The sequence below is a fragment of the Kogia breviceps genome, chromosome 9 (genome assembly GCF_026419965.1).
Source record: "Kogia breviceps isolate mKogBre1 chromosome 9, mKogBre1 haplotype 1, whole genome shotgun sequence".
Taxonomy (NCBI): Eukaryota; Metazoa; Chordata; class Mammalia; order Artiodactyla; family Physeteridae; genus Kogia; species Kogia breviceps.
Window position 1 is genome coordinate 87,347,295 of NC_081318.1, and position 24,819 is coordinate 87,372,113.

At 34.0% G+C, this 24,819-nt stretch overlaps 1 protein-coding gene across 2 annotated transcripts in view; it reads right to left on the bottom strand.

The window, feature by feature from the left end:
- PTPN12 (protein tyrosine phosphatase non-receptor type 12) overlaps positions 1 to 24,819 on the bottom strand; it is a 90,094-nt gene that overhangs the window by 37,100 nt on the left and 28,175 nt on the right. For both annotated transcript variants that reach the window (XM_059074957.2, XM_059074958.2), the window contains 6 exons: positions 22,011 to 22,119; positions 10,866 to 10,942; positions 8,254 to 8,349; positions 7,423 to 7,461; positions 4,637 to 4,708; positions 922 to 981 (listed from right to left, as the gene is read on the bottom strand). In XM_059074957.2, coding sequence (XP_058930940.1) covers positions 922 to 981; positions 4,637 to 4,708; positions 7,423 to 7,461; positions 8,254 to 8,349; positions 10,866 to 10,942; positions 22,011 to 22,119 — 453 coding nt within the window. The remainder of the gene's footprint in view (positions 1 to 921; positions 982 to 4,636; positions 4,709 to 7,422; positions 7,462 to 8,253; positions 8,350 to 10,865; positions 10,943 to 22,010; positions 22,120 to 24,819) is intronic.

Sequence of the window (24,819 nt, forward strand, 5' to 3'; positions counted from 1 at the left end):
TATTCAAATTCTACTTCTGCCATTAACTGAATAACTTCAGGTAAGCTACCTAACTTCTCAAGATTCTTTATATTCATCTATGGGCAATAGAGATAACAGTACCTACCACTATGAAGCTAGGAGGATTGAAATGCCTGATACAATACTGAAATTCAGTAAGGTACCTATCATTATTATTATAGATTTAAAAATAGCAACCAAATGATAATAATGGACTCAACTAAAGGGAAATGATTAGTCAGGTCAGGGGTTGCTAAGAGTACTGGAACCATGTCTACTTATAAACAGGAAGGAGTTGTTCAGTATGCTTACAATGCAGTGTTTGGGGAAGAATGATGAGCTTCATGGCCAAGCTTAATTACTTACAGTGATTTAAAATTTAAGATAATAAAAACAGAGAAATTGAGGAAGAATTGATAGGCATTCTCTAATGTCTATCAGATTTTTCTTTGATTCCTTCCTGGAAAAATTATCATTTTATATAGCTCTGAAACTGAAGTCATGGGCCTCTAGTGAAAACAAGTTATATCTAAATGAAGACTTAGTGTTAATAGTGGCTTGTCTCTTTCTAAAAAATTGTAAACAAGTAAAAGTGGGTAATAATTATATAAATAATGCTATAATCTGTTTACTGCAATAGAGGAAAAATATTTGCAGCACAGAAACCCACTATTCCAAATACAGTAAATTTAATTTAGGGAAAGTTGTTCTAAGTAAGTAATTATATTACTTTAATTGATAAAACATAAGGCTCAAGATAATAAAATATTACATCTGATTTTCTTCTTCATTATTTTAGATAACTAAAAATATCAACAAACCTCCTTAACTATGTAAGGTAAGATAGTATACTATTTATATATATATATCCTCTCTTTAAAAACTATCCTTAGAAACTGTCTCTAAATGGAAAATACTTACATTCTGAAATTCAAGTAAGAGTGTCCTAACGAAGTAGTCTGTTCTTGCTTGTTCAGCTTCCTAAGTAAAAGGAAACACTTGTGAGTCAGTAGAACATTAAAACAAAAACATACACACCAAAACAAACAATAACCTCATATTTAAAGTCCACAATATGAAATTAATCTTTAAAATTCCAGGTATGCCTGATAATTATAAAAACAATTCTAGAAGTCATCAATTTGTTTATCTAGGTTTTATTTATTTATTTATTTATAAACAGAAGTGTCTGTTAACCAATTACTTAGCTAGAAGTCTATCATCCAACAAAATATTTGCAAAGTGACAACCACCCCCAGAATCATGTAACAGAAATAACACCTACAAACAGAATGTCACTCCTTAGTACCTACAAACATATTCAACCAGTTTATCTTTCCATTAAGTTTGGTTTTCTCTACCTAACATTCAACTCTGAATTAACTGGATTACAAATGTGGAAGGAAAAGGCACTCACAAAATCCCAAATTATTATTTTGGTTAATGACAACATAATCACTTTAAAAGTCTCTTAACTATCATTTGTCAATATATTAGAAAGCTAACTATTATTTTTGCTTTTTTAATTAAAACTACAGACAGGGTAGGACAGTGATTGTCAAGAACAACAGGGTATGCTGCTTTATTAATTTTTAAAAATTCAGTATTATTCCTGCTTTAATTTTTTAAACCATAGTAATTTATTTTGAACTTTTCAAATAACATTGCAGAGGGACTTCCCTGGTGGTCTGATGGGTAAGACTCCACGCTTCCAATGCAGGGGGCCCGGGTTCGATCCCTGGTCAGGGAACTAGATCCTGCATGCATGCTGCAACTAAGAAGTCTGCATGCCACAACTAAGAAGCCTGCATGATGCAGTGAAGATCCCACGTGCCTCAACTATGACCTGGCACAGCCAGAATAAATTTTTTTTTTTTAAAAGAACGTTAAGAGGAAAGTATGTTTTTATTTTCATCATAACAGAGTATGAATGAAAATATTGGTCCAAGACTTAACCTTTTCTCACCTATAAAAGGTGAGATAATTACTTTTGGCTTTGTGGGCCGTAAAGTCTCTGTCTACTTTATGTTGCTGTTGTGATAGGCAAATATATAAATTAATGGGTGTGGTTGTACTCCAATAAAACTTCACTCACAAAACAAGCAATGAGCTAGACTGACCCATGGACAGTGTGCTGCTATCTGATCTAAGTGGTTACACACAGCAACATGCTACTGAGCTCCAGCCTGCCCATTCCCCACTGTTCACCAACACTTTACCCTCCTTCTCATCCCCAAACCAAGAGAGCTCCTGATACTGTCCTGTCTCAGTCTCAAACACTCTGATTGCCAAGTATAGTCAAGTCACGTACTATGGTTATTTTCACTACCTTGCTTTCTACTTATAAATTTGATTTTTTGTTTGCAACAGTGATAACAAATCCTGAGTTGTCTGAAACAACCACATGACATACAAATTACTTTCCATTTTGAAATTTTGAAAGAAAAATTTTGCTTCTTCAGCATGGATTAATCCCATCATTGACAAATCAAACCAGCTGTTACGAATCAAATCAAACCTCTTATCAAGAGGACTTTTTAAAATTATCTTTTAGTGCAACTGAAAAACCAACCCAAAAAGTCAATTCATCTTTTTCCAAATTATAAACTATTTCTTACTTTTCACTATTCATTATTATAAGTTGTTTACTATTTCTGATCCCCGAATGTTAAAAAATTTTAAGTTGTTTTGTTGTTGACTATTAATCACTATATGTGGTCACTTGAACTGTGACATTCATTACAATTATCTTATTACATCTAAATTTACAAATATTCAACACAACCATGCTGCACAGAACTAGGTTTCCTGGACTACCCAGGAACTTAATATTGTAGAATACTTTCTGAACTGGTGAGGGGGTAGTGTTCCCTCACAGGAGCACAATATGGTTATGTATTGGTTTTTATTCATTCCAAACAATATGAAATGCAGCAGGATTTTTAAATTTTTTAAATTTAATCCACAAACAGTTAATTCTAACCAGGACTTTAGAGTATTGACTACACTTTAAATCCAGGTCATTTAACTATGAGCTACAGTTAACATTACAAAAATCACACTGTATTTATAAAGGAGACTGTGTAAAACAGTCTGAGTCCTTTTCTACATAAACCTAGATAGCACTAAATTTCTGGTAGCATCAGAGGAATCGTAAGTCCTAAGTACAAATAGGTCATAAAATTAAGGACTTCTTGAATTCACCAATGACGAGTAAAATCATAGAATTATATTTCATTTAACCACGGAAAACAAAGTCAAAAACAAGCAACTATGAGATGGGTAATGTAATGGTTAACTTTATGTGTCAGCCTGGCTGGGCCATGGTGTGCTCAGATACTTGGTCATACGTTATTCTTGGTGTTCCTGTGAGGGAGTTTTGGGGTGAGATTAACATTTAAATCCGTGGACTTTGAGTAGTGCAGACTGCTCTCTCTAAGGTGGCTGGCCCTCATCCAATCAGTTAAGGCTTGAATAGAAAAAAAGGACCAGCCTCCTCCAAGTAAGAGAATTCTCCAGGAGACTGCTTTCGTCTGTAACACTAGCTCTTCTTGGTTCTACAGCAGGCTGTCTTTGGACTGGAGCTGAACATCAGTTTGCCTGGGTCTCAGCCTGCCCACCTTCGGATTAGAACTGCTGTATCAGCTCTCGGTCTCCAGGCTGCTGCTCTTCAGCGTGAAACTGAAGCATCAGCTCCTCGTGGGTCTCCAGCTTGCCCACCCTCCCCTGCAGATTTCGTACTTGCCAGCCTCCAGACTCATGTAAGCCAATTCCTTATGATAAACCTCTTTCCCTCTATATATAAACATCCTACTGCTTCTGTTTCTCTGGAAAACCGTGACTAATATAGGGAAATTATTTAATTTTCATGTATGTTTAATCATCGTATTTTGAGTTGAGTACATAGATAATATATTTCTTTCAAGTGATTAAAAAAAAACACCTTCATGTGTAACCCAAAGCAAATTGCTGGTTCTATTCTAAAGCTTATTTTACTTCTTTTTTGTTGTTCCTTCACTGTTTTTGTTTTTTAATTCATTTTCTCAGATTTGTATTGTTAGTTTTAGAACTTAAATTTAATTCACTTCCACAGCTCATCAAATAGGTATATATTTTAAGTTTCATGTCAAGTTTTCTGCCATAAAAGATCAATCTCTACTTTCAGGATGGAAGTTCTCAAACCCATCTTTGTACATAATTATAGCAGTTCTGGGGAGAATAACATAGTTATGAAAGATTAACATAATAAACTATACTTCAGTCATCAAGGATCCTTCTCGTTTGTTGAATTTGAAACTAATACTTTATACCACTTTTCAAATAGATATTTTCAAAGCAGTTATTCATTTATTCTTAGATATATAACACTTATGATCAACTTATATACAAAGACTAACACAGAATTAACATAATAAGGTACAAGGAAATTATACATTTACGAAGTCATTCTCAAAGCTTCTCAATTTAAAAGCAGTATAAAAACAAACATTAATGTTTGTTTATTAAGTGTAGATTTACATGAAAACATTGAAGGCTTGGCTTATATAAAACCAGGTTCATACCATATTATAATTTAATTATCAGTCCAAAATACTCATTACCTGATTAAATAATGTATATAAAAATAGGTACTTACACAAGAGATTTTAAATGGTGCAAATGTTATAGGGTCTTCTCCATACAAAGGCCAATAGCGCTCACATTTTTTCTGTTTTCCAAAAAAAAGTTAGTAAATAACTGATCATTTGTTTTACTTGAACTTTAACAAATATTTTGTGTTCAGGTTGTTCTTCCTTCCCAGAAAACAGAAAAACTGCCATCAACAGGCAAGGAGCTAGGAGCTCTCAGACTTACCCAACTAACCATAAAGGTGGGCTACCATGACCTCTCCAATATTAGTCATAAGAACCTTATTAACATAAGTGTATAAACTGTTCATTGCTACCGGCTTGGTATACAGAGTAGACTCCAAAGATCCTCCTCTAGAGAAGAAAAATTGCTTAAAAAAATAAGTGCCTGGCACAAGGAGGTCCTTTCAGTATAAAAAGTTGCCAGGCAAGTTTTAATGCTTGTAAAATGACAATCTCTATAATAACTGGCTGGCTGAATTCTTGTTAAGTGTAAAATCTGTGGCATCATGGAAAGAGCACTCCACTTGGTATCAGAAGAATTTTGCAAGTAGCGATTTTACTGTTTGGTTGACCTTTAGTTCCTTTACATGTAAAAATGGGAATGATAATCCTTATCTTATATGATTGTTTCAAGTACTAAATAAGGGTTTATTTCAAATCTTCCACTGGTGGAACGCTATACAAGAATAATGTATTATTTAAACTATCCACTTACGAGATTCTAGAAAGTGTAATCGAACAGTTTCTCCTTTTACTTTCCCATTTTAAACAGGTATAGAAATAGTAGAATATTCAATTTTCATTGGTTTCTAACATCAAGCCCCATCATTTTAGAAACTTAGGTAAGTGAATGAAAGCCTAAATTTACAGAAGATCCAGTGATTCTGATGGAAGAAATGATGCAGTTTTACCAAGACACAATAAAATGAAACCCTTTAAGTGACAATTTAGCTTAAAATAAACCTTTGGCATGGGAAATACATCAGTTCTTACTAAATTCTCATAGTTCCATATATAGTAAGTGGAATTGTTACCTATAGGCTAGAATTAACTGTAAGCTGACAATACTGCTCTCAGGGCAACAAAGTAGAACTGCCTAGTATGTCAGTTTAGCTTAGAGTAAATACTATTAATATTTTAGAAGCCTTAAAGCCACAAACTTCATTTCCCAGTAGAAGTTTATAGAAAATGATAAAATTAAATTACTTTGAAGGTTTTTTTTTCTTGTTTTGCCTAGTAAAGTTTTAACATCTTGAAACAGAAAACAAGTTTATAGAAGATTAACTTAGTAAGAATGAAAGCTTGTGACTAACATGCCCCTCATTCAGATGAGCAATAACTGAGTAATGATTACACTGATATTTATATTTCAGGTATGAACTAATTACAATTGATACCAAAAATAATGTGTTAAACATCATATATACATAATCTATAATTTATCATTCGTTTCAGAGATGAGGAAGCTGAAGCCCAGAGGGGACAGTTCAATGTACCATGCTCCAAATGCTAGCAAAGTGTAGGTCTGTTTGATTTTATTACCTGTGCTCTTTCCATTAGGTCACATTCTAAGTCAAAGTCAAGGTTATCAAATAAATTCATAGCCCTAACTGACAAAACAACAAAACTGACTACTAACAAAACACTATGCATCAAAAAAACATTACCTTCAAAAATTTCTGCATGCAATACACTTAATTTTTCAAGTATTATTATACAATGTGAGCTTATTAATAGAATGAAGGGAAACAAAGCCTAAATCTTAAAAGTAACTGTAAAAAAATTAGGAAGGTGAAATTTAAATTTCCTAACACCACTGATTAATAGTAATGGTAATGAAGTACATACTGACAATACTTAAACAGATAACTTAATTACTTAACAGTTTGTACTGTAATTACAATTACTTAATTACTTTCTCAGTTTGTTTATTTTCTAATCTTAGACTATTCATTTTCTGTCCAATATTGCTAATACTTCCACTATCTGTAAATGATATGGTTGGGCAGAATGACAAAAATTACTAGTAAAAATAAAGTTTTCCAATGATTTATACATCATAACATCTCACATAACTGAAAGATGTATTATCTTGTTTTATGCAACATATCCTTTACTGAAAATTTTCATAAGAAGTTTTACAACTTAAAAATGACTTTTTACTTTAACTAATGAACTACCTTTGTATAAGGAGACTTCAAATCATCACATAATTTCTTTGATTTGTTTCTCACATTTATAGAAGCCCACACTTAAAAATGAAGACTTAAGAATTGATGCTGCAGGAGACCACAACGGTTTTGAAACTAATTTCACGTGGACAGAGATTTTACCAATGTTAAAAATTTCAGATTAAGGAATTTTCTTCTCTTTGGAGATAACATTACAAAAATATAGTGGTATTGGCAGACAGAAATTAGAATATTCAAGCTATAAATTGATGAAAATTAATCAGAATTATTGAATTCATTTTTATTGCTCGATTTTATTCAATCCATAAAAAGTGTTCTACTTACACCACCATTAAATATTTGAAGACTATTAAGTAATAGTATAAAACCTATTAAATGTATTTATAAAATATAAAAGTTTATGTGCTTGGGGATTATTTGGCTCCTTTTGATGAAATAAAAGCAACTGCAGAACACAAAAAAAGAAAAGAAGTAACTGTTTTAAAAACTAGGGCTAAGAGTATAATAAAAGACCAGGAATATATATATATATATCCCTAGAAATGAAGTACTAAAAAGAATACTCCACAATTATTTTAAGTGTTAATAGTTATACATACCCTTCCCATCTCAAATTCACGACAGGCCATTACAATGATCTAAAAAGAAGTGGGGGAAGGATGAGATAAAGAATATATCAGTTAAACACAATTTTATTTTTTCAATAAAATATACATTTCAAGAATTATTTTTTATTCTGAGCAAAAGTATGCCTGGCCTGTCAAAAAAGAAAAAGTAGGTTTAATATTAAAGTATGAGTTAAACAAATGATCAAAATCATTCCTTCGAAGTAAAGAGCTAACTAAATAAATATCAACAAATTAAATTGGCTTCAAATAACATGATGTATTTGATTTGAATTAAATTTTTTGAAGTTTATAGACTTATTTCTGTCTTTTGAAATAATATTAAAATAACGCATTCAGGATATTTACCCAATAAAATAGCAATACTTTATATACATTTAATAAAATTATCAAGGTTGAAGGTATTTAACTGTCTTTGATCATAAAGGTTATTACATTTGCTTACCCATCCCAACATTTTATAATGTAATATTTCAAACATACAGCAAAGTTGAAATAATCTTACAGTAAACTCTGTATAGGCACCATCTATTCTCTACCATTAACATTTTACAATAATTGTTTTTATCACATAGCTCTCCCTCCACTCATCTATCAGTCTATCTTATTTGGTAGTTGTCTTATTAGTACTGACATAGGACAAGATTCAAAGTATTATCACACCCTATTCTTGAAATATTTCAACAAGTTTATCAAAATTTAATGAGAAATCTTAGCCATCAGTTGCTGTCTTTTTAATCAACATTAGCTATAATTAACATATCATTATGGCTCAAAAGTCATGTCATTACATGTAATACTTACTACAACATTGTACTCCCATATCATCCTCCAAAAATCTATTACTGTATTTGCTAAAGGTCCTTGGGTTGCCACATATGCTTTTGGCCCATAAACACCCTAAAAGGGTTAAAAGCAAATTTCATATTTATTATGATTAATAAAAATATTTCCCTACCTAAATTTTAAGTTTTCAAATTTTATTATTAGTAATACTGCCGTTTTCGCCTAAACCATTTACAAATAATTTTTCTTTAATAGAACATAAAAGCATGGCAAAATATATTTCACTTCAGCTTCTGATGAAATGTTACTACTTTTGTGTAATTATTAGACATGGTGCACAGAATTCATAATTAAACCTCCTTGTGCTAATTTTAAAATTATTAGTTACCTAGGAATTAAAAACAAAAGCCTTAGTACCTAGTCAACAAAGCTAACTAGCAGAAAAATAAAAGCATGCATCAATTCTAAAAGATAATACTGGAACTAGCTAACACTTCTTTCTTACCTAGATTCCTCCATAACTGCCTTTAGTTACTTATTCAACTTAAAGTTTTTTAAACACCTACTATGTATACTCTAATAGTAAACCCAAGAATATATCAAACAAAACAGTGGACTAAAATACTAAACCAGCACATAATTGAATCACACAGTGAGTCAGTGTTATTAAGTGCAATTAAAAACTAGAACTTTGGGGCTTCCCTGGTGGCACAGTGGTTGAGAATCCGCCTGCCGATGCAGGGGACACGGGTTCGTGCCCCGGTCCGGGAAGATCCCACATTGCCGCGGAGCGGCTGGGCCCGTGAGCCATGGCCGCTGAGCCTGCGCGTCCGGAGCCTGTGCTCCACAACGGGAGAGGCCACAACAGTGAGAGGCCCGCGTACCACCAAAAAAAAAAAACCAAAAACTAGAACTTTTAACAGATGTCCTTATAAAAGAACATAAACATCAATAATATCTGAAAGAACGAACTACCTACGTGTTAATTTTTGTTTAACCTATTAGTTTTGGGTTTTGCCATAACTGTAGTAAAACTGACTTTTTAGTAAAAACAGTTTTTATTTGAAACCATGACTGTTCAATGTTGACAGATATTAATTTTACCATATAACTCTTACCACCTTAACATTTTCCTCAACAAAATATTATATTAAGATATGTAAAAGGGCTTCCCTGGTGGCGCAGTGGTTAAGAATCTGCCTGCCAGTGCAGGGGACACGGTTTCCAGCCCTGGTCCAGGAAGATCCCACATGCCGTGGAGCAACTAAGCCAGCGTGCCGAAACTACTGAGCCTGCGCTCTAAAGCCTGTGAGCCACAACTACTGAAACTGCATGCCACAACGACTGAAGCCCGAGTGCTCCACAACAAGAGAAGCCACCGTAATGAGAAGCCCATGCATCACAATGAAGAGTAGCCCCCGCTCGCCGCAACTAGAGAAAGCCCGCACAGCAACAAAGACCCAACACAGCCAAAAATAAATAAATTAAATAAATTAATTTTTTTTAATTAAAAGAAAAAGAACCTTAAAAAATGTATAAATACCATATATAAAATAATTGAAATTATACTGCTATATAACTAGAAAGATTCAAAAGCACAGAATAACAGAACAAAATAGTCTTTTATTTACTCAAGTAGCAGTTTGAATCTCTCTCTCTGCTGATAAATATGTAAAAAAACTTGACTGCTTTTGATCAGAGTATTCAAAAAAGGTTATCTATAAAGACTATATTTAATCTTGCATTTCAATTGTCACCTGAAACATAGTGACAATTGCCAAAAGTTTTTAATCTAAGTTTATGTTCTGTAATTTTAAATCAGTATTACCCAGTAATTCCAGCCCTGGTAATTTATTCTAAGAAATTATGCAAAAGAATAACAATATTCAGGGCTTCACTGGTAGTACAGTGGTTAAGAATCCACCTGCCTAATGCAGAATCCGGACACAGGTTCGAGCCCTGGTCCAGGAAGATCCCACATGCCATGGAGCAACTAAGCCCATGTACCACAACTACTGAGCCTGCGCTCTAGAGCCCGCATGCCACAACTACTGAGCCTGCGTGCCTAGAGCCCGTGCTCCACAACAAGAGAAGCCAACGCAATGAAAAGCCCACGCACCACAACACAGAGTAGCCCTCACTCGCTGCAACTAGAGAAAACTCGTGGGCAACAATGAAGACCCAACACAGCCAAAAATAAATAAATAAAATTTAAAACTTTTTAAAAACTTAAAAAAAAAAGAATAACAATGTTCACTGCAATATTACCATCAAGAAAAACTGGAAACAACCTATACGGTTCAACGACAGAAATGACCATGTACATTTGTGTACCTAAACTCAAGGGGACAAACAAGAAGATTTAGCAATCAGTAAGGTGTTTTTAAGTGTTCAACGTAGAAGAAGAAACAAAAATAGAAAAACTTTTTCTCCACTGTCATAAAACCAAGCAAAATCTTTATGAATAAGGAAGCTAGAAGAAAAGCCCATAAAATATGTCATGGCTGTGCTTTTATTTTTACTTCTTTTACTATTTGGTATCATGTTAGGCAATTTTAAAATTTTTAATAAAATTAGTATGTAGGAAGACATTAAATATGACAGAGTTAATACTTAAAGTTAATACATACCTTAATAAAATTTGCATTGATATAGTCTGAATCTTGAGAAGGAGTCTTTAAAGTCAACTTAACTCGGCTGTGATCAACTACAAGAAAAAAAAAAAAAGGATTTCATAAATTATGTCCCATTGGCAAACAGGGTTTTTTTCTAACAAACCATAAACAAGATTAAATAAATAACTAAAATTATTGACTTTGAAAAACAATGAATGGGACTTCCCTGGTGGCACAGTGGTTAAGAATCCGCCTGCCAATGCAGGGGACACAGGTTCAAGCCCTGGTCCGGGAAGATCCCTCATGCCACAGAGCAACGAAGCCCATGCACCACAACTACTGAGCCTACGCTCTAGAGTCCACAAACCACAACTACCGAGCCCGTGTACCACAACTACTGAAGCTCATACGCCTAGAGCCTGTGCTCCGCAACAAGAGAAGCCTCTGCAGTGAGAAGCCGGCGCACCACAATGAAGAGGAGCCCTGGCTCGCCACAACTAGAGAAAGCCCGTGCGCAGCAACAAAGACCGAATGCAGCCAAAAATAAATTAATTTTTAAAAAAACAATGAATGAAAATTGACTCTAGGTACCAGCAGGCTAATTTCTAACATCATATTGACAGGAAGTCTAATTGTAAAGCTGTGTTTTAAAGTTGGAATCAGAATAAATCTCAGGAGCTCTTTTAAAATACAAATTCCTAGGCATCGTCCTAGATTTACTATACAAGAGTCTGAGGTTTAAGTTTCTACAGTTTTTAACAAGCATACTAGGTGATGAACACTAACCATTTATACACAAATACATTTGCCAAAGTTCTTGTAAGGAAATCTAACTTTCATATTTCACAAGAAATTAGAAAAATTAAGTAAACTGTGACAAATGAAATTAAGATGATGTATGTAAAGTGCTCAATACTGCACTTCACCAATGATACTTATTATTAGGTAATGTCCACTTAGGGTAAAATAAAATCTTTACAAGAAAGTCTCAAAATATAAATTTTATTAATTTTATAAAATTATGTAGTTTTATTTTTAAAATAAAGGTAATATCAATATGATTTTTAAAAGTTAGATCTTAAAGAAAGATACAAGATGAGACTTCCTTGGTGGTACAGTGGTTAAGAATCCATGCTCCCAATGCAGGGGGCCCAGGTTTGATCCCTGGTCAGGGAACTAGATCCCACATGCCACAACTAAGAGCCCGCATGCCGCAACTAAAGATCCCGTGTGCCGCAACTAAGACCTGGCACAGCCAAATAAATAAATAAATAATATTTAAAAAAAAAAAAAAAAAAGATACAAGATGAAAAGTGAACTGCCCCTATCCTTGAATTCCAGGGCTCTCTCTTTTCCAAAAAAGACACTATAAAAGTTCTTTTTTCATTCCAAAATTTTTATGCATATACCTATATACTTTGAAAAAGCAGACAAATACAATCATACTAAACATGTTGTTCTGAACCTTGTTACTTTTCAGTTAGCAATATATCCTAGAACTCTTCCCAGAGCAAAAACAGATCATCTTACTTGTTTTTAATGTTACACGGAATCCATTATATGGACGTTTCATTATTTATTTAACTAGCTACATTACTGATGGGCCATTTTCTCTTACTAGACACACTACTACAATGAACACTGCAGTACTTGTATCTGTTACCGACAGTACCAGAGGGTAAGTTCCTAACAGAGGAATTGCTACCTGCCTTCTAAAAGGTATATACCAGCTTATGCAAGTGTTATTAGTAAGAGTAACTAACTGGGTGTTATCATATATTTTAATAGTTGACAATCTAAAAAATAAGACATCAGACTTGTATTTCTTAAATTATGCAAATGGTGCATATTTTCATATAGTTGTTTGTATTTCTTTTACCAAAGCTGCTTGTTTATACCCTTTGAACATTATCCTCATATGTCTATGTTTTCCTACTGATTTATATGAAATCTATGTAAAGAGAGAAAAATCAGCCCTTGGTCATAGGTAGTGCAGATAGATTTTTTTAAACTTTTCATTTAGAATTAATTTTGGATTTACAGAAAAATCGCAAAAATAGTATAGAGAATTCTCATGCATCCCTCACTCATCTTCCCTTAATGTTAACATCTTACTTACATAACCATGGCACAGTTATCAAGATGAGAAAACTAACATTGTTACAATACTATTAATTAAACAAGACTGTATACAAATTTTACCAGTTTAAAAAAAGTATCTTTTTTTCTTTCCAGATCCCACAATACACTTTGTTATTATTTCTCCTAAGTCTCTTCCAATCTATAATTTGACTTATATTTTCTTATGATTGGAATGAGGTTATGCATTTTGTCCAGAAGAGCAGAGAACAATCATGTATCCTCAGTGAGAAGACACACCAAGGGGTTCATGACGTCAATATGTCGTGTTACTTTTGAGGTTAACCTTGGTCTTGGTTAATTTGGTGTCAGCTGATGTCTTCACTGTGAAGTTACTATCTTTCCCTTTGTAGTAAATAAATATTTGGGGACATACTTTGAGCCTGTGAAACCCTAAGGTAGTAGGTTTATCTAAGATTCATGGTCTCCAGATTAGAAAGGGCCATAACATGTAACATGCCATCATTTTGGTCCTTTCTAATCCAGGGACAATGACTATTAAAGGCAATTAAAATACAAAAAGACATACAGAAATGGTAACAGATACAAATAAACTTCTTAGCAAACTTTTTTAAAGGAAAACTAATGAATAACTAATTTATTTGCCAATGATGCGAATTTTATACATTAGTACAAAGGCCCAGTTCTGCTGATTTCATTTATTTATTTTTGGTGAAATTTTCTTTGGAAGTTTGTAGGAAGAGATATATAAGAAAGACATAGTAGCTTTCAATTAAAATTATGTATCTCCTTACCATGTTTCCAGGAAAGAGAATATTTACATGTTTATCAATGCTTTCTTATTTCACTCCATCCTACATGTCTTTTTAAAAAGCCATTTGGGATAAGAAATATACATATAAAAAATCCTATGCTTTGGGTAAATGACAAGAGAATAATTCAGTAGTTAGGACAATGACAGTTAAGTAACTATATGAAGCTTCCTCTCAACCATGTTTGCCAGTAATGAGGTGTTCCACCTAATTACCCTTATTCATGTGGCATGTTAGCCTGTATTCAAAGTATATCAAAGCCAGAGACTTTGTACAGTAGTTGGTTTACCACTGGATCCTTAGTAAATGTTTTGGGGATTGTGAATCCAAATGAGAACAGTGGCTCCCAAATTGACAGTCAAGACTTGTGCCAAGCTGCTTGCTACTTGCAAGCTGGGAGTTTTTTTTTTTAATTTTCTGTGATGGAAAATTTTATGCAAATTCAAAAATATGATAGTATAATGAATCCCCATCTATCCATTACCCAACTTCAATAATTATCAGTATTTTGCCAATCTTATTTCACCTATGGCTAATCATACAGCAGCTGGGGACTGGGAAAAGCAAATTAAAATGCAAGATTTCCGAGTTGCATACTCTGCAGTAAGTTTGATTCAGTCAGTTCAAGATGGGGCACAGAAATGGCTTTTTTTTTTTTTAATGAAATAATGCCCTTTGCATGCAGCAACATGGATGGACATAGAGATTCTCATACGAAGTGAAGTAAGGCAGAAAGAGAAAGACAAATACCATATGATATCACTTATATGTGGAATCTAAAATACGACAGGGCTTCCCTGGTGGCACAGTGGTTGAGAGTCTGCCTGCCGATGCAGGGCACACGGGTTCGTGCCCCGGTCCGGGAAGATCCCACATGCCGCGGAGCGGCTGGGCCCGTGAGCCATGGCCGCTGAGCCTGCGCGTCCGGAGCCTGTGCTCCGCAACGGGAGAGGCCACAGCGGTGAGAGGCCCGCGTACTGCAAAAAAAACCACAAACAAAAAAAAAAATACGACACAAATGAACATATCTATGAAACAGAAACAGACTCACCGACATAGGTAACAGACTTGTGGTTGCCAAGGGGGAGGGTGGTCGGGGGAGAGAAGAATTGGAAGTTTGGGATTAGCAGATGCAAACTATTATATATAGGATGGATAAACAAGGTCCTACTGTATAGAACAGGAAACTGTATTCAATATCCTGTGATAAGCCATAATGGAAAGGGATATGAAAAAGAATATATAAATATAACTGAATGACTTTGCTGTACAGCAAAAATTAACAACATTGTAAATCAACTATGCTTCAATAAAAATTTTTTTAGAAGAAATGGCTTTTTTTAAAACTCTAAAGTACAGGCAAATTTTGTAGTCACTACTTCATACTGTATAATCATAGTATATATATATTTTTATAATTTTTTAAAATTTTATTTATTATTTATTTATTAGGCTGCACTGGGTCTTTGTTGCGGCATGGTCTTAATTGTGGTATGTGGGATCTTAGTTCCCCGACCTATTTATTTATTTATTTATTTATTTAGGCTGCGCTGCATCTTTGTTGCCGTGGGCTTGGCTGTGGTATGTGGGATCTTAGTTCCCCAACCAGGGCTCCCAGCGTTTGAACCTGGGCCCCCGGCATTGGGAGCACGGAGTCTTAACCACTGGACTGTGAGGAAAGTCCCAATCATAGTACATTATTGAGAATTTAAAAATCAATATTATGCTGTGTATAACACATAATGCATATTTTAATATTCACTGGTGCTGCTATTAAGCATAAACATGAATAGAAATAATTTAAAGAATATTAAAGAAATGAAAACAATCATTCCTCTCCATTGTTTTGCAGACTGACTCTACAATCTCCCAAGAGCCCAATTCCAAATAGATAAAACCAATATTCGCTACACAAGAGGCTCTTTAAAGTAGCACATTTTTTTTTCTTGAGCAAACATCAACACCTATTGCAACAACAAAAATATATATTGTCACCTCCAAGGAAACACACACCTATTGATAAATCCTAGGTCTGAGAAATAAAAGGATCTCCATAACTAATATTGGGATAGGCAGAACACCCTGATCCGTCACTTCTAAAGGCTAGCCAACTCAGTTTTAGCCCTTTTCAACAGACAAAAGCACAGGTCATCCTTGACACAAGAGTATCTAGAAATTTCTTAATTATAGGACTAGCCTCAGTGTTGTACCATAAAATAAACCAAATCTCCAAGATGGCTTGAGAAAAAACTAAGTGATCTCTGAATAGTGATGAAATTACTTTTAATGGATCAAAAGCAAGGATGTCTGCTCTTGCCATTTCAAGTTAACATTATACTAGAGGTTCTAGCCAGAGCAATAAGGCAAAAAAGACACTCAGATTGGAAAGGAAGTAGTAAAACGGTCATTAGTTGCAAATGACAAGATTCTGATAGGTAAAAAAATCCTAGTTTTCACAAAAAAATACTAAGCTAAATACTAAAATAAATGAGTCCAGGGACGTCAGTGAATTAAAAAAAAAATCAACATGCAAATATAAATTGTATTTCTACACACTAGTAATAAAGAACTTGAAAATACAATTAAAATAATTCTATTCACAATAGCATAAAGACTTTTTAAAAATAAATACAAGACTTGGACACTGAAAACCATAAAACATTGCTGAGAGAAATAAAGAAGATCTAAATAAATGGAGAGAGACATTCTATATATATATTTCACACCTTCGTTATCCATTCATCTGTTGTTGGACACTTAGATTGGAAGAGTCAATATGGTTTAAGATGGCAGTTCTCCCTAAATTGATCCACAGATTCATCACAACTCTTATCAAAATTCCAGTATGATTTTTTGCAGAAATTGACAAGCTTATCTCACAATTTATATGGAAATGCAAAGGACTCAGAAGAACCAAACCAATTTTTTAAAAGTAACAACACAGAGAACTTAACACTTCTTGCTTTTAAAACTTACTATATAAAGCTATAATGATCAAGACAGTGTGATATTGGCTGAAGAATAAGTCAATGAAATAGAATTAGGTGTCCAGAAATAAACCCTTACATTTACAGTAAGATGATTTCCAACAAAGGAAAGAAGGCAATTCAATGGAGAAAGGATAATGTTCAATAAATAGTACTGGAACACTGGCACATGCTCAAAGATTATTTTAGACCCTTACCTCATGCCATATTAAAAATTAACTCAAAATGAATTATAGACTTAAATGTAGGAGCTAAAAGTATAATACTTCTAGGAATGAAATGAGAAAACATAGGAGAAAATCTTTGTGAGTTTGGATTAGGCAAAGAGTTCTTGGATTGAATATCAAAAACATGATCCATAAAACTGATAAACTGAACTTCATGAAAATTAAAAGCTTGCACACTTTAAAAAACACCATTAAGAAAAGACAAGCTATAAACTGGGAAAAAAATTTTCAAATCATAATATCTGAAAAAATACTTGTATCTAGGGTATGTAAAAAACTTTTATAACTCAACTTTATAAAACTTTATAACTTTTATAAAAGTTATGAACTTTTATAACTTTTATAAAAAATCAATTTTAAAAAACTACAAATGATTTGAAGAGACTGTTCACCAAAGACGGTATACAGTAGCTAACAGAACATGAAAATATGCTCAACATCATTAGTCATTAGTGAAATGCAAAGTGGAACCAAAAGGAGATACCTCTATTATTCTAGTGGATGTGTAGAGATACCTCTACACATCCACTAGAAAAATTATAATCAAAAAGACTGTCAATAACAAGTGTTAGCAAGGATGTAGAGAAACTAGAACCCTCATACACTGCTGGTGTAAATTGGTACACAGCTACTTTGAAAAACAATTTAGCAGCCCCTTAAAATGTTAAACATAAGCTTCTGGGACTTCCCTGGAGGCGCAGTGGTTAAGACCCCGTGTTCCTAATGCAGGGGGCCAGGGTTTGATCCCTGGTCAGGGAACTAGATCCCGCATGCATGCCACAACTAAGAGTTCACATGTCACAACTAAGGAGCCAGTGAGATGCAACTAAGGAGCCCGCGAGCCACAACTAAGAAGCCTGCGAGCCATAACTAAGACCAAATAGACCCAGGACAACCAAATAAAATTAATTTATTTGAAAAAATAATTTTAAAAAATAAACATACGCTTCCACAGACCCAGAAATTCCATTCCTAAGTATCTACCCAAGAAAAATAAAACCATATGTCCATACAAAGATTTACCTAGAAATGTTCATAGCAGCATTATTTATAATGTTCCTCAACTACTGAATGGATATACAAAATGTGACAGCCATACAATGGAATACTAGTGAACAACAAAAAGGAATGAACTACGTACTAATATATTATATGACATGGATGAATCTCAAAAATATGCTAAGTGAAAAAAGCCAGACACAAAAGACTATATATTGTATGATTACATTTATATGAGATTTCCAGGAAAGGAAAATCTAGAGGTGGAAAGCAGATTAGTGGCTGCCTGGGGCTGAAGATTACAAACTAGCATAAGTGACCTTTTTGGTGTGATGGAAATATTCTAAAACTGTATTGTGTTGATGATTATACAACTCTATAAACTTTTTTTAAAGACTGCTTTCCATTTATAGTTATTACACAATATTGGCCATATTCCCCATGTTGTATAATACATCCCTGAGCATATCATACACCAACAGTTTATCCTTCCCACCCCCACCCCCATATTGCCACTCCCACTCTCCGTAGCCACTAGTTTGTTCACTATATCTGTGAGCCTGCTTCTTTTCTGTTAGATTCACTAGTTTGTTGTATTTTTTTTAATTCCACATATAAGTGATATCATACAGTATTTGTCTTTGTCTGACTTATTTCACTTGGCATAACGCCCTCCAAGTCCATCCATGTCGCTCCAAATGGCAAAATTTCCTTCGTTTTCATAGTTCAGTAGTATTCCACTATACCTACATCTATATTTAAAATACCTCTTTATCCATTCATCTGTTGATGGACACTTAGGTTGCTTCCATATCTTGGCAATTGTAAATAATGCTGCTATGAATATTGGGGTGCTTGTATCTCTTCAAATTAGTGTTTCTGTTTTTGTGGATATATACCCAGAAGTGAAATTGCTGGGTCATATGGTAGTTCTATTTTGGGCCGGGGTGGGGGGTGGTTGCGGTACGCGGGCCTCTCACTGTTGTGGCCTCTCCCATTGCGGAGCACAGGCTCCGGACGCACAGGCTCAGCGGCCATGGCTCATGGGCCCAGCCGCTCCGCGGCATGTGGGTTCCACACGAACCCGTGTCCCCTGTATCGGCAGGCAGACTCTCAACAACTGCGCCACTAGGGAAGCCCTATTTTTTTGTTTTTTTGGGAAAGCTCCATACTGTTTTCCACAGTGGCTGCACCAAATTACATTCCCATCAACAGTGTACAAGAGTTCCCTTTTCTTAAAATGGGTAAATTTTATGGTATGTAAATTATACCTCAACAAAGCTGTTTTTAAAAATATACCAAAAAAAAGGGGGCTTCCCTGGTGGCGCAGGGGTTGAGAGGCCGACTGCCGATGCAGGCGACACGAGTTCGTTCCCCGGTCCGGGAAGATCCCACATGCCGCGGAGTGGCTGGGCCCGTGAGCCATGGCCGCTGAGCCTGCGCGTCCGGAGCCTGTGCTCCGCAACGGGAGAGGCCACAACAGTGAGAGGCCCGCGTACCACAAGAAAAAATAAAATAAAATAAATAAAAAATAAATTTAAAAATAAAAATAAATAAATAAATAAAAATATATCGTACCTGCAAGCACTGGACATGCTAAATACTCAAAGGAAATTGACAATTTACATTATTCTTATGATAGTAAGAAAACTATCTCTAAATATTATTACTTTCAATATAGTTTTCCAAAATAAAATGACTAGAAATTTATTGGAAACTGACTTATCAAACCTTAAATAACTTAAAGGGAAAAAGGCACTGCTACTCTGCCTATAGCACTGTAATTAAGAGCTCAGGCTCTAGGGCAAGGTTTCTCAGCCTCAGCACTATTGATATTTTGGCCTTGGATAATTCTTTGTTGTGGGGAGGCTGAAGCCTCTGTATTGTAGGATGCAGTAGCATCCCTGTTCTCTACCCACTAGATGCCAGTAGCAGCCTGCTTGTGACACAGCCTAGTTGTGACAACCGAACCACCTCCGGACACTGTTAAATGTCCCTTCAGGAGCAAAATCACTGTAGTTGAAAACCAATGCTCGGGGTACAACCTGACTGGGTTTAACTTTTCACCACCCTATTAGCTGTGTGACAAGGTATTTAACCTCTCTCTGTCTCAGTTTTTCATCTGCAAAATGGCATGTAATAGTAACTACCTCGTAGTTTTCTTGTGATGATTATGGTAAATAGTCCATTTACTATGGAAATTAGCAAGCAATACAAACCAAGGCTTTTATTTTTCAGAGGGGCAGTTGAACAACATACCATTGACCTTCCCCCTCTATCTCTATTTAAAATCACAAAACTTCCCCCTTCTATTCTCAATTTTCTCTCTGTACCTCCTACTATATTATTCTCAACAGCACTAATTACTATGAGAGAACATACTATGTTATTTGAATTAATTGTCCATCACCTTGACTAGAATATAAGCTCCACGGGGGCAGGGAATTTTGTCAGTTCGTTTCCTGCTGTATCTGCAGCACATAGTATATGCTCAAAGTTTTTTATGAAATTAATGAATGAAACACAACATATGAAAACAGTAATCTGAAACTGTATGAGATTCATTTCTCCAGATGATAGAAAAAGAAGGTAGAGAAACTGTCTCTTTAAGAGTATGTGCATTAATTCCAGAGCACAGTAAGAGTACCTCAAGATTATATTGCTTAATTTTTAAAATACTGTCCAGAAACATATACTACTCACTATTCTGAAGTGGACTGGTAAGAAAAGTAGAGTATATTTTCCAAAAGCTTAATGAGTGGTTACTATATACTAGGGATAATTGTAAGCATTTTACACGTACAAAATAACCTTTAGAAGTATTATTATTTTAATCTCCATTGCGAAGATGAAGAAACAAAGGCACGGAGAGGATGAGTCCAAAGTCATAGATAGCAAATGACAGAACCAGGATTTGAACTTCCAGAGTCAGAACTCTTCACCATTATGCTATGCTGCCGCTCTAATAATTTTGCAACTACCAGCCACTCACAGATCCCACAGCTGAGAGTACAGCTGAACAACAACAGAAAGATGAAGGATTAAATTTATGCAAAGAAGACAGTAAGAAAGAGAGGGAAGGAGACAAGAGAGAGGGGAAGCAATATGAAAAAGGGATATTAAGGAAAAAGAAAATTTCAAAAATAGGGACTGGTCAATGACATCAAAATAGTTAACAGAAAGGAATAAGCACTAAAAAAAGACTACCAAATATGGCAATTAAAGTCATTGGGAAATTTATCAAGGACATTTTAGAAGAACAAGCTTTAGGAATGAATGACATTTTGTCAACTGTACCTCAGTAAAGCTAGGGAAAAAAGGATGAATGGAGAGTTGAGGGAATGGTGTCATGGAATGTATATATTTCAAGATACTTGAAGGAAAAGAGAAAGACTACTGGTAGCTTTAACATAGCAGGTATGATATAAATTTTTACTTTATAAAATGGGGACCCTTATGTATGCATGCTTTTAGAGGTAAAGGTATTTTGCTAGAAAACTATGCTATTTAAGAATATAATTATATTATCGTTATTAGAATATTATGCTATCAGTCTTAGGCATGCCCTCAGAGATACCCTCAGAGATCATATTTAGACTACTGAGAACAGCAGACACACAGGCATGAATCATCTTATGGTTCATTTTTAATGCATAATTAATCAATTAAGGTTCTTATTAATAGACAATAGGTAAGAGTTAATATTTTTATCATTTTACAAAATGTATTCAATTATACTTACTGAATTATGTCTGTATTATTTTATTCTAACAAAATAACTTCTTTGAACAGGGAGTCCACAAAAGGTATTTTTACTTGGATTTTTCATTATTTAAAAGTGAGTATCAGAGTAATTGTGATGCTTAAAGAAAAATTAAACAAGAAAACAACTACAACAACAAAACTATTATCAGAAGGAAAGGCAAGCTCAATCACAAATTATTATCATTTATTTATTTAGAACAAAGCTAGTTTAGGCTATAAAACTGCTAATTAGCATTTCCATTTGTTCCATTAATGGCATTTCAAACTTACATGGCAGTATGTCCTTATATCTGTTCTTTTTAACATTTTCTTCTTTTTCTCCAGTGGCTGTGGGATAAATCTTTTCTGTTCTATACTTGGTTGACAATCTTCTTAGTCGCTTAAAATCAAAAGCAGAAAATTCAAGTTCAGAAAAACATTAGTATTACAAATTTTTAATGAAAATTTTAATGATAAATAGCTCTTCATTGAATTTTGCTAACCCTGATTCCTCACAGCTCATTTTCTTGTTTTTCTAAGTACACAATATCTCCCTACCCCTTAATAATTAACCCTAACATAATTTCATTTTTAGCATAAGTGCAAACATAAGATTAATACTCCAAACAGTAGTAAAAGTCAAAAAGCGGTTGGGGGGGACACACTAGAATAAAAGTAATTTTATTTAAATAAATCATTAATACACTGAATCAGAATATTTAACTCAGGGTCTCAAAAAGCAAATTTGAAAATCATGCCTAAAAGATTATGTACAAGTTTCTTTATTTCTTCTCTCAATAAACCTTGAGCACCCATGATGTGCAAGCCTCCTTCCAAGGCATAAGCTAATAATTACTTATAAGACACTGCAAAACAAAGTTCTTTGATATTGAACTGGAAATGTCTAACAAAGACCAATTCTGCTTATTCACTGCATTACAGAAGTGGTTTGTGAGTTAGTGACAAATTCTTACCACATATGGCAGTAGGGATGTTCTTTGGGCTGGAATATTTCTGCATGTCAGTAATACACTTCCTGCTTTCAGAAGCACTGAAAGTCAGCATTGTGAATTGTTTAAATTCACTACTCAACTACATTGCTGAAATTTAATTTCAAAGGAGCCTACTTTCTTCCAGGCTTAAAGACATATTGAAGGCATTCTAGTTTTACTATTCAACAAAATTATTAAATACAAATGAAAAAGAAATCTGGTAATGTTTAACTTTTTCACCATTTTATTTTTGTTCCTTGTGATGCTAATAATTAAGCAACTAAGAATATTATGTCTATATTTTTAAAAAATCAGATAGAACTTTAATTCAAGATCCTTAACTTATTCTTATATTGACATACTTTAACATATAACACTTGAAATAATCTTAAAATAGACTCTAACACATAGAATAGTAAGCTTTCTGTTTTCCTCTGAAAAACTACTGAACTTTATCATCACAATCTTAGAGATCTAAAGCAGGAATATTCATTTTTAAGATAAAAAGACTTAACTAGAATCTTGTTCTGCACTGGCACAATGCCAAAGCAAAATTCTCCACATTTATGATGTTATTTCCTGTAGTAATAAAGTTCTCAAAGTATGTAGGTGTACTGGGGGTAAAAATTGTATTTAAAAAGTAAATGGGCTGTTCGTGAGGGTGTGGGAAAACCAGAACTTTGATGCAATACGGGTAGAAAAGAACATTAGCACAACCCCTAAGGAGGATAATTTGTCAACTACAAATACACATAACCCTTTAACCTAGGAACTGCACTTCTACAAATTTGTTCTCTAGATAAATGGCACACACTCATGAAATGATGTACACACAAAGTTATTTATTGCAGAACTGTTTATAACAGCAAAAGACTGCAAAAATTGGAAAAGACTGTTAACAGAGGACTGGCTAAAAAGATGTTTCATTTATACAATCAAATATGACATATGTTGAAAACAAATGAGGAAGCTCTTGATATACTGTGATATGTAAAGATCTCAAAAATATATATTAAGTGTAAAAAAGCAGAGAACACAATAGTGTATATATAACTATTGGTGTTAAAGAGAAAAAAAATACATTTGTATTCGCTTGTACATGTGCCTAAAACATCTCCGAAACTATTAACAAAAGTTGTTGTCTATGGGGAAGAGATGAGTTGCTGTAGGAAATGGATGGGAAGGAAACATTACTATGTGTCCTTTCATACTTTTTGGATTACATGAATGCATTACCTATTCAAAAATAAAATGTTTAAAAAAGTAAAAGAAAAGATTATTCATAATTTCATTATTCCACATTAACAAAGATCCTCCCAGTTACTAACATATATATCTCACATATTTAATCAGAATTTTTGCGTTTTCTCTGCTCAGAGATTTTCATTTTTAAATATAGTACCTTTATGTATTACAAAATATTCTATGTGAATGTAACTGACAGAAAGATATCAATCCAAACAGTTGCAGAAACACAGGGGGAAAGGGATATAAGTTAGGTAACTGTCACTGAAAACACACACACACACACACACACACACACACACACACACACATATTTTAAAAACTACAAAGCAAAGGGAAGAGGAGATGAATTTAATTATAAAATGTAAATGCACTTCTGGAATACCTGCTGCAATCACTCCAAGCATTTCTTCTTTTACAAGACAAATTATGTTATTGAGAAATGTGCAAAACAAAGTTTTTCTAGAAAATGACTTCTCATTTCTCGTGTAATGAAACTTAAGAACACTTCTGTGTACAAATATCTAATTTGAGTTTCAATTTTTATACATTCAGTTTTCTTAAAGACTAGCACAGCATGGGATGCCTTCTAATGTCACAGTTCCAATGAAGAATGTTCTATTAAAATAAGTCTACATAAGTAGTGAACTTAGAAATTTTCATACCCCTTAGAGATACTAATCTATGATGTAGTATAAATAAAACGGTGGCCTATTAAACATAAAAACTGTTTCGTACTTTAAAAAAATTGGCATCAAAAAAATTCTACCCAACTGTATTAAAAAGATATCCTCAAAAAGGAACTTATTTCCTAACAAAAAGATCAGCTTTATAGTTAGTTGCTTGAATTAAAATTCTTGATC